At 46.6% G+C, this 15,088-nt stretch overlaps 1 protein-coding gene across 1 annotated transcript in view; it reads left to right on the top strand.

Annotated features, from left to right (window-relative positions):
* The first annotated feature begins 9,698 nt into the window (after nt 1-9,698).
* Nucleotides 9,699-15,088, top strand: part of LOC104164058 (chromosome unknown open reading frame, human CXorf36) — a 14,447-nt gene continuing 9,057 nt past the window's right edge. The window contains exons 1-2 of the mRNA XM_009703277.1: nt 9,699-9,922; nt 14,793-15,057. Coding sequence (XP_009701579.1) covers nt 9,699-9,922; nt 14,793-15,057 — 489 coding nt within the window. The remainder of the gene's footprint in view (nt 9,923-14,792; nt 15,058-15,088) is intronic.

Raw genomic sequence — 15,088 nt, 5'->3', positions numbered from 1 at the left:
CTTAAAAAGTATAAATTGGCTTTCCATTGTTTCCCTGATATTTTTTTCCATACCAGCAGAGACTAAAGTTTTTCCAGGGGAAATATCAGTGAAATGCCGTGGAGGATTATAAGTAACACGGCACTGGGTTTCCCCTTCAAGCAGGACCCCAACAGCTCAAAACCAGCTTCGAAGCAATCACATCACAGCAGCAACAGCAGCAATAAATGTCTGATAAAGCAATCAGAGCAAGTTCCTTGAATTTTAAGACAATGTATGCAGTAGAAAAAGAAAAGAAAAAAAGATCTCCCATGTTTTAAAAGGTTCCTTATGCAAAAAAATTATACCTTTTTTGGCAATTTCTTGAAAGTCATGATGTTTCTTGGGTTTTTTTAAAGATCAACAGAAACCAGTCAGAAAATGGCCGCATTCCGTATATACCTAAAATGAACAACTGTGAGGCCCCAGTTCAGGCCTGATCCACTTCTTTAAAATTAGGTTGGCCTGCACTCTTCATTTATTTACTCCTTCAGCAGCCGAAGGGAATATACTTAGTGTGTGAAGTGAAGCACGTGCCTTTGCAAGAGCAGATTTTATGTCATTAAAAGGAAAAAGGTAATACTGCAAATGAAGAAACGTCTCACTAGAACTGCATTTACTTCCCCACAAATGCCAGCCAAGATTTTTTTTTTTTAAACATATACCTACACTTCTGGTTTCCAGATATATGCTGCTACCAAAAAAGGGTCCACAAGTGACCTGTGATATGATCTGTTGCCTTAGGGTGAGTTTGCTGCCTATAAAGGAGATGCCTGAGGACCATGTAAGCAAAGCGGCCATGGGGGAAGAGAGAGGTGGAGGATATCTGGGAATAATCCCAATTTATGAACAACTCAAAGAACAATGGGGTCGAGGATGGGACTCTCATCTCTGTCCTCACACAACTTCCCATCAAAATTACTCTTCCCTACAGACAGTTCCACCACAGCAACAGCTAAGGATCAAAAGCCAACCACCACCCTTGAAATAACTTTCTATTAAAGTCGGTTTTAATAAAATGAGCTTTGGATGAAGTTTCAGTTCTTGAAATTACAGCAGAATTTTTTTTGTTGTTCATATTTCCCTGCTTCGCCATCCACATTTTGCTATAAGCAATAGGTTATGGTCAACTTCTTTTATCTCAGTGAAATTTTGCCTTCCCAGATTAGGAAAAAAGAAAGTGGGATGTTTATTGTAAAACACTGTCAGGAATTCCCCCAGCTAATCTTCCTTTGCTTCTCTCTCTCAAAACTTTGCGACACAAAGTATTGCTTTTGGAATGGGGGTAGGTTGCATATTGTAACTCTGAGAAAAGAACGGCTCTTTCTGAACCCTTGGAGGCAAAGACAAGCGTCTTTTTCTTCCAGAGTAAGGAGGCAGTTGCACGACTGCATTGCAGGGAGCAATTTGGCCTCCTACAGACTACTGTGACTATCCAAGCCAAGAGAAAAATTTATTTTATTTACAACATGGAGGAAAGTTACAAAATGTTTCTAAAGATCGGTAGCTGCCTCACGAATTCACTGTCTACAGAGTTCAACAAGCAGTCAGCAGTTGAAAGAGGCTCTGAAAGTTTTCATTTTGTTGCTGGCTGCCTCCCCTCACCAGCTATCTTCCTGACTGAGGTTAAATAAGGACAAGCCTTTAAAACTCTGGTATTTTAAAACAAGTTACCTTCTTTTTTGCTGATTTGGCATCTATTTCCATGGAAACAGAAGCAAGAACTACAAGCCAGCAGCTGAAGTTGGCTACACCACTGCTCTTGGCTTGTTCTACTTCCATTTCCATGGAAACTGATGTAAGATCGGTGCAAACAAGGCAAAGTTTGCCTTTTTTTTTTTTTTTTAATTAACCCTTTCTTGATTTTCTGCTTCCAGATTCGTTCAGTGCCAGATCTGCAGACACAAATTCACTGGAAATGCAAGAAAGAGCAGCCCACATACCTTCATGAATCTGTGCATGTGTGTGCACTCTGTTTTCTAACACGGATCTTCAAAGTAGCCACCAATTTACTTTAAGGATGCTAAAAATCCCAAGAAAATAACTAACACACCAGACAGCTAAGGAAGAGTGGGAAGGAGCAGCTGGTTATGTCCCCACGTTGACAGGACACCTTTCTGCTACAGGTTTGTAGTCTTTGACATAGGGGTACCTGTCCTGGTCCCCAGGGCATCCCAGCTAGCCTAAAGGCTGCTGTGTCGTGCGACTGTTTCATGGGGAAAATGGCAAGTGGGAACGTCAAGATGGGAATAAAAAAAGCGGGAGGGGAAGGAAAAAGAAGTGCGTGATATAAGGGGGGCTGACATACATGTTTGCCTCCCATGGAGGTTAAAGGCAGAAGTAAGAAACTGGCAAGGGAGCAAAGCAATTTGATGAGGAGAAATGGCACCTCCGTGCTAGTTGCTTTCTAGGAGTTTTCTAGAGTATTTCTCCTCTGAAGCCATGTAGAGTCTCCATTTTGGCTATAAGACTATTGAAACTCAGATTTTAACATACCTTTTCCCTTACCTTCCCCCCCGCCCCCAATCTAACAACATGCTGGAGCACATCACAAGCCTTCAAAGGTGCTTGGCAATGTAACGTGGAGCCAAAGCATTACAGACTGTGTTAGGGAGTTTGTACAGGCTGGGGCTGACCACGGCTCATGGAGCCTGAGCTATTCAGTTCTTCTTTGAGTTCATGACTGAACCTGATCCAAGATTACGTCACATTTAGGGAATTGATTCGTTTCTTCACCTTCCTTCTTTAACAGAGATTTTGGTGCCTATCCTAGCAAACGTGGATCCAGACATGTAAACCCCAATGTAATAAAGCATTGAATCATGTACCTGAGTCCTCCACAAACCAAAACAAATATAATTTATGTACATGCTCCTCTGTTCACACTGTTGGACCCCAGACACCAATGCTTACATGTAGAAAAGGTTTTCCACATTGTAAAATCTGCTTAGGCCTGAGGGGCTTTGGACGAGTCTCCTCCATTCGATTGCTCTTTCACATAAAATGCAAGGAGGAGGTAGGTGGGAGAAAATGGCTAAAGAGAAGGGAGGTGGCCTAGGTCACACGTCTAGTTACCAAAACATTAAAATACCAGATTTATAGCCAGAAGAGAATAGAAGCCAGGGTTTTAAGAGAGAGATTAAAAAATACATAGAAAATCAATACATGTGATGTCTTGATTCATTTATCCTTCCAATTAATACACTTCTGATTAGGCTAGTTTTTAAGAACTTCTTTGTTCTTGTTTGCACTGGACACAACAGCTCCCGGTCTGTATCAGCTCTGATCCCACCTGAACAGGAATCAATGCCTGAATATCGAAAATTGTTAATGCATGTGGAAAAAGTGTCCCCACTACTGTCACCTGCCAGTCAGTTGCGTGATAACAAGAACATTCAAGGCTATAGGATTGTATTCTTTGGTACATGGGAAAAACAAAGGTCACTGCCTAAAGTGCACCTGTACTTTTAAAATTCATACGTGAATTCCCTGGTCCTAGCACTGGGTATTGGTCAAGACTATTCCCAATGTTAGTCAAAGTAGTCTTCACATCTTCCTCACAAACTACCCAACTTCTCCGTGCATCCAGACAGCTGGAATGATACAGCTGATGAAAAATACGGATTACCGTACTCCCACTCAAAAATAACTAACCAGAGATTCCAATTTAATGGGCAGAAACCAAATGGGACCAAACAATTGGTACCTAGAAAGAAATCTGTGGTTTGACAAAGTTAGTAGTCTGCCACTGGATCAAACATCTGTCATATTTTATTCTTTCAGGGCATTTATTTTTAAAGATTTTTCCTTTACCAGGCAACTAGTTCAGGAGGAATCTTTCCATAGCCATATTTTAAATGTGTTTCACTTTGGACTTGGAAGTCAAGCTTCTATTTTAACAGCTCCGGTTCATTAGCCAGCCCATTCCAAGAGAGTCTCCCTGCCATGCCATTTTTATTGTAGATGACCCTGTTTTGTCCTGTTTCTGCCTCATGGAGGAATTTGATAGAAAATCTGAAGTTACAACACCAAAAAGTCTGCATTATTTTTAATCCTTTTAACTGTTGGGACACAGAATCAATAGCACATATCCAAGAAAAATATTGTGGGTAGGTCTTTCCCTTCCAGAAAATTATGACGTGAACACATTCCTTGTTTTCTATAGAAAGAGGATCTTATTTATTTATTTATTTTGCTTGGGGAAGGACGTTTTGTTTCTTTGGTGCAGTATTGTCAAAGAAAATCACGACGCACACGCCAGTGTTTCGGTTGCAGTCACACGGACTTGGACTCTCCCTATGGAGCTGCTTTGCCGAACGAGCGGTCCCGGAGCACCCGCGCTGCTGTCGCTTGTGTTTGCAAGGCCATTGCCCACAGAGGGCAAGTCCTCCTTGACAAGGAGTTTTGTTGCCTTTCCAGACAGTTCCTCCTCATCTCTTTCCGGCGTGGTTTGTGCAGGGAGTGACCAGCACACCTCGATCTGGTGTGCAGCCAATTTTCTTTTCACTATCATTTTCCCTTAGGCTCAAGATCCCTGTATCTCATTTTCTGTGTGTGGACACTGATGCACCAAAATCCGGGATCCTCTTCCACACTTTTTTGCTGCTTGGCACGATCTCCTGTACATGCTGCAAACATCACAGTAGCTGATAGCGTTTGGTGGCCTTTTGTACCGACATTTCAGCCTCTCACAAACTAGAACTGGCCTTATCTGTTAGCCACAGTGCCTGAAGCTTTTCTTCTAGCTGACTTTCTCTTCCAGCTGCTTACCAGTATGCAAAGGCAGAGATTTCTGAACAACAGGTTTCCTCTTCTGCAGCAGAAGAATGGAATCAGGGAGAATAAAAAAAACTACTGCAGATACAGAACAATACCTATTTTCTTATATTATTAATAGAGTAGGTTATTGATGCTTCCGATTAATTACATCCTGACTTATCAAACAATAGGGATTGTTTCCTGGTGAGACAAAAATATGTCTAATTTTTATTACTGTTTTAGTATTTTCATTGATTCAAAATGTAAAAAAAATCCATATACACACACACAACATCAAACCTTCTCATTGTGAATTGAAGTGCAAGCATGCTCTACCAGATCAGCTCTAATGTTTCACACCACGCACACCTCAGTAGCCCCTTTTTTCTCTCTGTATTTGTAGTCTGGGCAGTGAGTTTTGTTTGCTTCCTTTTTTCTCCTTCTCTCCCTTTCTCTTTCATCTTTCAGCAAGAGAAAAAAGGGAAATAAACAGGGTGGGGAGACTAAGAGTGTATAACAGAAGTTGTCCATTACAAATCCAACTGGAACAAAAATTTTCTGTTGCAGATCACTTCAAAACAGATGTTTCTTTCATAATCATGCAATCAGGAGGAAAATGCAGAAAAAGGAAGTGATCGCATCCTCCCAAACATTATGAGTTTTGTAGCATTCAAAAAGACACATTTTTCATTTTGGAAGAATTGAAAATGTGTCAAGCCCCTCTAGTTATTAATCCATACATCCAGCCTGAACTGGGATTGAAGTGATAACCAACTCAACATCAAGTCTGTACTGGTTACCTGGCAATAGTTTAATGATTATCTTGGATATGATTAATGAAAAATACTATTAAGAACAATCATGTTGCACCACACCCTGAGCTGACTTCCACTCTGTCCTGCAGCCAAGGTCTAATCCGGGCCCTGCAGGCAGCAAGACCCAGGCAGGGCACACCGAGGACCTCAGGAAGAGCAGGAGCCTCTCCTCTTCCAGCAAAAGTTTGATTTTTCTTGTTTTTCATTTTTTTTCTGTGCATGGCAGTGAGATGCAGCCCTCCCGCAAGCCACCAGGCAATACTCTGTTGCTCAGCAACCCCATACTTGCTGAGAAGGCTCTTTTGCAGCCGTAAAACTGGGTTGAAGAGGAAAATGAGGTGACATGACACCCAAAACCTGCCAGGTGACATGACACCCAAAACCTGCCGCTTAGGTTGCCCAAGCAGCAAGGTCCCTACAAGCTGATGCAGGTCAGTAGCAGCGAGGACCCTGGTGGCAACGTCAGCCAAGGAGCAGCACTGCACCTTTTGCTCCTCTGCATCTGGTCAGTTCTGAAGCATTTAGTGATGATTACCCCAAATTAATTCATTGAATAATTAATTTAAAAGGTCTCCTGCTCTTCAAAGCCATTTCCAGTGTACCAGTCATTACCAGAGCTGATAACACATTGGGGTTTGCATTAATGGATTGAGTGGAGACTGGGAGGTGGGTTAAGCAAAAGGTGTATTTCATCCCATCAATACTTGGGAAAATCAGCCTGTCCTTCCCTCACCTCCTCCCGAACCAGCAGCAGAGGAGGGTAGGTTCTCTCCCACCTCAATTTGCAGTTGGAGCCGCAGCCATACCCCTCCAAACCCCCAGGCACTGGGGTCTGCAGAGACCGGGTGTTTTGGGGACCCAGAAGCTCTGCTGCCCACAGGGTTATGGTCAGGAGTGGGGCTGTGCTGACGGGTGGGTTTCCACTCCTCTCATGGCGTGTGGAGAAAGGAGAGATCAGGGCCCAGAGGCTAAATAAACCCTTTAACTTCTGTTGGTAGAAACCACTCCGAAAGCTTTTCTGTGCTTGGTCTGACTTTGATAGGGCAGTACATGCGTCTTGACCCATATTAGGAATTATAACTTCTAGAAAACTAACTAGGCTTGTCCGTTAGGTCCACCGGCTTCATGTTCTCGTGTGGTTAATGATGTTGCATAGTAACGTCTTGTTACAAGGTCTGTGAAGGTCCCATCGGGTCGTTGTGGCCAACCCATCGGCAGCTCCAGCAGACCCTACTGCGATCTGTGCCCTGAAAATCCAATCTGCTGCTCCCACAAGCAGAAGATCTGCAAGGCTACCGCGGACGTGGCCGTTTGCCACCTGACCACGATACCTACATGCCGTGTTACCAGAAGGAAAAGAAAACAAATACAGGTTTGACATTATCCCTTGAACCATCTCCTTAATAGAGATGCTGCTTTCAGAAGCGCAGCCTCTCTCACAACATACATCAAGCCATACTTTCCAGGCTGCCATTTTAGGCTAGCTCAGAGGTACCTGTACTCATTTTTAAGCTTTGTTTTCAGTACTGTGAGCATGACTGAGTGTTTCCTATGCACATGATCTGTGCTCGGGGACAACCCAGTCTGAGCAAAAATGCTTGAGGGAATGAGGGGGCTCGGACCCTGGGGTCCAGTGCAAATGCCAGCAGCAAGCTCAAGGTGAGTATGGCAGACCAGCTCCCACTCTTTGAATAAAAAGTTGCTTTTATAACTTGTCAAGGTGATGCAGGTGTGATATACACAGTAAGAAAACACAATTATGCATGCTGTTCCTAGGGAACGATGAACATTGCTTTACACATGTCTAAACAATGTTAAAGCGCAAGAACACCACAGCCATCAATTAATAGATTAATTCATCATTAGTAGAACAGAAACCCTGCTATCCATGTAGTGGTTTTTTGTGTCAGAGCATGGGGTTTGCTGGGATAAAGGCTCGGTACCAGCCCCAGAGGCTGAAGCCCCCCTCTTTCCATGGGTCGCCATGGGGCGGTGCAGGTTGAGGTGATGGAGACAGGAGCCTGGGTCTCTGCTCTTAAAATTATAACAGCAAATTGAAGAACGAAGGCAGGCAATTAAATTATTAAAGAAACTGAAGGATACGTATTTCATATATTGCACAGTGAGGATAAAGACAGATTGCTGGCATTTAATTTTGGTACCATCCAGGGAATAGCTGGGCAGGGAGCGATGTGAAGATGCCAGCGTTGCAGAGCTACTGGCAGAAAAGAGTGGGAAGGGCTGATTTCTGCAGAGGGGAAAGGAGTAATGTACCGGTAACAGAAAATGCAAGGGATAAACTTCTGGATGTGGGAAGAGGTTGATACTGGTGATTAGCTCTGGTATGGCTCTTTCCACCGGCATATTTCAAAGAGCTTTATACTGGAGTATAAGGCCAATTGTGAACACGGAGCAGTGCAGAGCTGTGCACTGAATGCACTTGCTGGCATACCAGCACTCCCAGTCCCCCTCATTTGCAGCACTGCCAGGGGTCATCACATCCCCCTTCCCTCTCAGCAGGGCTCGTTATCCTCCTCTGGCTCTGCTACACCCTGTAGACAAACCCTAAATGTCACTATCTCCTTTTTGTGCATAGGGACACACCAGGAGATGAAGCAATCGCCCACAAGGATACGGAGTCAAGGAGAGACCCCAGAACTCCCAAGTGCCACAACTAATGAGCGTCTGTGTTTGAAAGAGCTGCCTTGTGCTGTTAGGATCACCCTCCTCCGGCAACCCCTCCAGAAAGCGAGGGGCAATCGCAGAGCTCAGTGTGCATCCCTGCAGCTCACGCATCCCTTAGTCCCATCCGGCTGCAGTTAAATGCTGGAGGGGATAATAAGGGATGGCTACGGTGCACCTTTGTTTTTTGCCTTTATAGGACATGGCTTGCTCACATGGTGTGAGTAGTCCAGCTGAGGGGACGAGAAGTCTCCAAAGCCTCAGCCTGCTCCTCACTGCTCCCATGGTGAGATACAGCCCAGGAGAGCCTCTCACCTCAATCAAAACATGACAGTCGGGGATGGGAGAGGAGCAAAGCCTGATGCCACCGCAGCAGCATGCTACGTGCTGTCCTGTCTGGGGCCAGGGTACAACAAGGGATGCCCCTCCAAGGTCTGCTTTCCCCGTGCCTGTACCCCAGCCGCTCCAGGCCCGGGAGAGGAGTAGTCCTGCACCCAGCATCCAGACCAGGGCAGGTAGCCAGCAGCTCCCACAACTTTCAAGTCTTTGGCTTAATAAGAATAGCTTTTGGGTGCGATTGCAGTAGTTTCTAAGCACATTTGAAACCTCTGGCAAGCTCCTGCGTTAGCCCCCATCCCTTTCTCTAGCATCTGCCCAGTGCCAGAACCATCAGGAAAAGGTATTCAAAAGCACGCAAGTCTCGCTGAAAAGCCTCATTTTTCAAGAGTGGCTTAGAGGCCAAGCTCTTGTGTCACCTGCGTGTTTTGGAAAGCTTCAGCCTACCCTGCCTTCCACGGCATGAAACACTGCGGTGCAATCGCTTCTAAACAACGCTGTTTTCAAGGAACAAAACAGCGATGATTCCACCTGACAGTCTTTTCAACTCTTCTGGGAGAAGGGGAAACTGAGCCAAGAAAGCATCTGAGAAGTCAAGCTGTTGCAAATCTCCAGGAGTAAAGGCTTCTGGTAAAATGTGTGCTTCTGTCACGCTATTACTCCTTCTAAATCAGTTTTTACTAAGTGTCCCGCATATGCCCTTTGCTTCAGCGACAGGATATCCTTCATTTGTCTGCGTAAAGTGCAGATGAGCACTTCTTCATGTTGTTTTCCAAGTCGGTTGATGGGAGGGTCAGCAGGGGCCGAAGCAGCTGCACCAAGTAAAGGAAAGGTAACCATGGCAACCCAAGTTATCTGCATCCTCCATGTATTTCCTTCTCCCCACCCTACATCATATCTTTCCCACCCAAACCTCAAGCCGATAGAGCCAGTGACCAGCTGGCAGGATGGGGACCACGGCAGGGTCTCCCGTACCCAGTGTATCTTGCTGTGTTTCGGGTCTCACTGTTGCAGACTGAGGTCATTAAAAAGAGACCAAAAGCGCAGAGAGGGGTAACTTGCAAAAGGCAGAGCTCTTCGTTACTGTAGATGGGGCGCTGGATATGTTGCCTTTGCTCCAGAGTTGCAGATTCATTGATGCTGCTCCTGGTCTTGGCTCTGAGCTGTAACCCTTCCACAGCAGCAACAGCTTCTCCGTCTGCACCCCACATCAAACCCAGCTACAGTTTTGGCCGGACTTTCCTGGGACTTGACAAATGCAACGCCTGCATTGGGACATCCATTTGCAAGAAATTCTTTAAAGAAGAAATAAGGTCAGAAACTCAGCACAGTAATTTTTAAAGCATTCTGCTTAGTAACTTGAAAGTTGCCTGTTAGTATTTCCAAGTACTTTAATGAACAGCAATGCAAAGAGTATATAGCACCTGGTTGCCATTACAACGCCTAGTATTTTAATTAATGTCTATAAGCTGCTGCTTTGTCTCTTCTGCTTCAGCCCTGAATTATAATTTGAAAGCAGGAGTAAAAGGTGCAACTTTCTGCATAGAGAGTGGCTCTGAAACAATTCAAGGCAGTGATGGGGGAAGGAAAGAGGGAAGGAAGAAATCAGCTTGTTTAGATGTACTGGAAATATTTTACTATGAGCAACTGAGTAAAGGCAAAAGGGGTTTAGCTTTGTACGCTCCCAACGGACTATGTTAACTACAAACACATAAACATGCTATATAATTTCTACCAGGTGCAACAACACAAATTTCACGTGCAGAATTTCACGTGTGTATTAACTAAGATCAAAAGCAATCTGTACCTGCCTGAGGCACGAGGACTTTTGCACATTAAGTTACCTACGCGCTGGAAAATAGATGGGGCTAGACGAGTAGTACGCTTTTGGGAGGTTTCTGTGAGAACTTGAAGGCAGAGGCAGAAATTGTATCTGCCTCGAAGTCGATGAGACATACGCTGTCCAAGCAGCCGTTGGACTGATCCAATCAGTTTTAGGCTCAAAAGCAGAGCGTAGCTGATGACAGCAGGGAAGATGTTGCAGGTGTATTTGAGGAGAAAGTTAAAGGCAGTGCTTGGCAGAGGAAGGGTTTATTGGGTCTGATATGATTTATAGAGCCATATGCGCTTTCTTTTATAGATATGAAAGCCTGGGGGAGAAGAAATGATTATAGTAAAATTGTATTTTTAATGCTATAATGTAAGTAGTATAATATTGGACAAATCACCATTTTTATCTTAAACTATCCTATAAAATGTAGCACGGTAAAACCATAATGGTTTGTCTGGGATGGACTTGTAAGACCGAACATCCATCCTTCCCTTACTGCCGCTGGAAAAAGGCTTTGCTACCCCAAGGCACCCCTTGCCGTGGCACACTTGGGGTCCCAGCCCTCGGCGCTTTGCCCTCTTGGCTTTCCATCTCCCCCGACTCGTGCCGAGGACAGTGCCGGGGCGTGCAGTAAGGAAGGTGCAGAGGCACTAAGGAGGGCCAGACCAGCAGTGCTGGGTTTCTCCCAGCCCAGCCCGGGCTCCTGTCCCAAAACCAGAACCGATTTGCAATCAGCGTGTTCAGTGGGCTGACACGGGCTGGTGTGGGTCTGCAGGGGCTGGGGGTGCATTCGGGGTACGGGCTGCCCAACATTTTATTCTCTGCAGCAGGGTGGCACAGGAGCTGGTCCTGCCCCGTGCCCCAACCTGCTGCGGCCCCTTTGCCTGTGCAGGGTTTTGAGGGACCTGCTGTCGGGTACAAAGCAGCGCCCATGCATGCAGCGTGTCACGGGTGCATCGTTTCGGTTACTCCCACTTAGCTGCTGGGGAGGTTGGGGCCGTGCACCTTCCTTCAGCCCTGCCGAAAATGCCAGTAGCCTTCTGAAGCGAGCAAGTGCCTCTGGCTGGCCAGTGGCCAACTGCATGCTGCACCGGGATGCGGGAAAGACATGCTTCGTGAGCGAAAACAGGAGACCCCCACGCCGGCTTTCCTCCGGAGAACAGCGGGAAAGGGGTGCAGAGGGTCTGAGCAGGGTCCGGGAGTGCAGAACCACAACCACGTGGGAGCACGATGCTTCTGCCTCAGGGAAGGTGGAGGGGCTTCCTAAACCAGAGACTTTTGGTTCCTCTCCTGCCAGCCCACCATCAGCTTCCCACAAGCAGTGCAGCCCACAAATAAGTGATAACGCACAGTTCTGCTCCGAGCGCTTCGCAAAGGGCAACTTTTTAAAAATGTTCTCCTGAGAGTCAGTCAGCTTCAGGCTTTTCTTTGCAGGGGTTAAACTTGTTCTCCCACTTGATGCCTTGAACAGCCAGAATTTTTTGGCAAGTGGAAGGTTAAATGGGAGAAGTTTCAGTGGCACTTACGCTCTTTGATCCACCCCCGTCGTGTACCTCTTCACATATTCACAAAGGTGGATGGCACTTGGCCCTTCTCTGTGTTAATCCTCATTAGAATATGCTTCATTAATTCTCCATCATTTCCGGGAGCTGTGACACGCATTCACACTCGACTAACGAGTAAGAAGATGTGGGGTTTGTTCCCAGAACGGCTGGTGACTCATCTTGCGCTCTAATGTTCTTTACTTCCCTTGTCTTTGCCCAACTTTATCCATTTCAGCCCTCTGTAAATGAGACTACCAAAGCCTGCCTACCAACCGCCCTGAGAGCAGAGCGCAGCAAAAGTTTTTGTAAAATACTAGATTTTCAAAGCTCTGCGAAGCTGAGCTGACCAAAATTATTTGCAGACTTGTGCCAATGCTGGTGATGAGCCTTGGCCAAAAGTAACGGGAAGGAAGTCTGAAAAAGCTGGAACGCTTCAAATTGATGGGGTTTTATATGGCATTTCTTTATTTTTGGTTTTAAGACTTATTTTAAAGACTAAATTAAAAAAAAATGTGAAACTCCAAATGCAAGCAAAAAGTATTTTGGCTGAAACAAAATGCTTCAATTCATCCAGGAAAAAAGAAAAACAAGTTTGATTTTCTTCAGCATTTAGTTCTAGGTTGATCCAAAATCTGTGATCTGTGACTCAGTTATTCACAGAGATCTTACTGAAAGTCTTCATTAAAGCACGTTCAGGCCCTTAGCTAAAAGGCTTCGTAGGAGAGTGAATTATGGTTACAGCACAACTTGATGATGAATCTTGAAAGTATCCAGCAAGTGTGCCAGGCCAGTGCTGCGCTGCCCAGAAACGATGCCAAATACAGAATTGCTGCAGCCCATGTCGCGTTCCCAGGCCTGCCTGGCTCTCCCCCGGCAGCTCTGCAGAGGAAATCGCTCCATCCACGCTCAAATTAACGCTCAGCCCTGGATTTCACACATCCACGCGCTGCTTGCACGCGGGAGGCGGTGCTTTCCTCCTATCTGCCCGACGGGAGCTCCCCTGAACGCACACGCTTGAGCCAAACCACGAGGCACATTTGTGCTTAACTTTAAAAAAAAAGAAAAAAAAAAGAAAGAAAGAGAAACCCAGCCCAGAGCCATCTCTTCCCTGTACGTGCCTGGCACACTGCGCCTGCTTTGCAGATTAGGCACTGGGAGGGGTCGTCATGCACGACAACTCACAGTGAGGCATAGAAATCATTCTCTGCTCTTTAGTCCCAGCTCAAAACTAGACCAAAAAATAATAATAAAAAAACCCCACCAAAAAAACAAGGCGTTTATTTTCATATCAGATGCCCTAATCGTAGAGAAACTTTAATTTCATATTGGGCAAAATGCCCAAATGACCAAAAAGCCTGAACCCCCCCCCAACCTGCTCACACAAGGGGCCAGGCTCCTCCACTTCTGGTCAGCCTACATCTCCACAGCAAATTTTTTGAAGGAGACATGTGGTTAGAGCCGAAAGCCAAAGCAGGGGAAGCGCCAGCATTTCAGGGACACTGGCTGTCCCCCGCCCCAGGCACCCGTGCTCGCGCCGGAGCTGAAGGTCCGTGGTGGGGACGGGGAACGAGGTGCTGCCTTCAAGAGAGGTCATGAGGAGGAGACTGGTCGGTCTCTCATCACCGAGGGCAGCTAGCATCACCGTGTCAGTTATTTGCCTGCAATCAGAGGAAATTAATCCCCCCAAATTTTCTCTGTGGCAATTTCCCAACTGGAAGTCAAAAGGAAAGATCAGCTTCAGCTTTCAGATTTGTTAATGTCTTTTCATCTAACTCCAGCTTGCTGATCCTACAGGGAACCTCTTGCCTCTCCTGTTTCACTTCTGAGCTATATGAGCTTTAATTTATGGTGAGATTACATTAGGACGAGCTTTCTTACCCACTTGGGCAGGGAGGTTAGGGCAGGAGGTTTTACAAGCAGCGAATGCATGACGTTGGCCAAACGAAAGGCCAGAGTTCAGCCCCTTTCCAAAAACAGGTTACAGACAGACTTACAAACCAGGCACCATGCTCCTCAGCTCCGGCATGTGCGATGCGTGTGTGGGCAGGGCTGAGGGGGCTGCTGAAACAAAAAAAAGTCGTCACAGCCTAATTACCCAGCCCATATGCTCCCCTCCTGTGCCTGTGTAGGGGGAGCAAACCAGTGCAAGATCTCCATGGCTACAGTGGTGCCGCACGCCCAGGGCACGCGTCCTCCCGTCCCCCCCATCACACCGCTGCCTGGGGACGTCTCTCATCCCAGCTGCTAAAATACAGCCAGTGACATCGGGGGGACACCTGTTGACTCCAGTACCAAGTAAAGCCACCACCTCAAAACAAAAGGTCATTTTGATGTTCCCAAATACATTTATGGTCAGGAGGTTTTGTTCTGCAGGGTCACTTAAAGTGTTGAGTACCTCTTTTTTGGGCCCCTTTCTCCAGAATTAAGAAAATTTAAAAATGCTGGGGATTCCTTGTGAACCAAAACCCTGGAGCCCTCTCCTGTCCTTCCCTCTATGTGGCCCAAAAGGCCCCATTTGGGTGTTTCACCCCCCACCCCGTGGTACAGTTCATGACAAGGGATGGTTTAAGTGGGAAGCAAAAAAGACAGGACATTTTTCCCAAAGCACATTTCCTCATCCGACGGCTTCATCCCACTCACCTCACCCCAGCACCCAGGTCCACCTACCCAGGGCCACTTGGCCTTTGCCACACGATGGCAGAAAGCCCCTGGGGCCGGCGTGTGGTGGAGCAACCGCGCTGGTGCTGTGCGGGTGTCCATGTGGCTTGTTAACCCGCTCTCCGTGGGGCTCTCATTTTGGTTTGGCAGGTTTGACACCTGGCTTTCTTCTCATTTAAAGCTGCCCCCCAGCTACCTGCTCAGCTACTCGGGCAACTACACCGACGATGCCAAGAGCTGGCGACTGGTTGACATCACCCGACTGACCTCCAAGTACCGGCACGACCGGGCTGACCAGCGCATCTGCACCTCCCTGCTGAAGACAAAGACCTGCAGCCTGGAGCGTGCCCTGCGCCGTACACACCGCTTCCAGAAGTGGCTACGGGCCAAGCGCCTCACCCCCGACCTGGTCCAGGTCTGTGCCCCACAGCCCCTGTGCCCCACAC

Source organism: Cariama cristata, unplaced genomic scaffold (assembly GCF_000690535.1).
Source record: "Cariama cristata isolate BGI_N322 unplaced genomic scaffold, ASM69053v1 scaffold3597, whole genome shotgun sequence".
Classification (NCBI taxonomy): Eukaryota; Metazoa; Chordata; class Aves; order Cariamiformes; family Cariamidae; genus Cariama; species Cariama cristata.
This window is presented reverse-complemented; position numbering and strand designations above follow the sequence as displayed.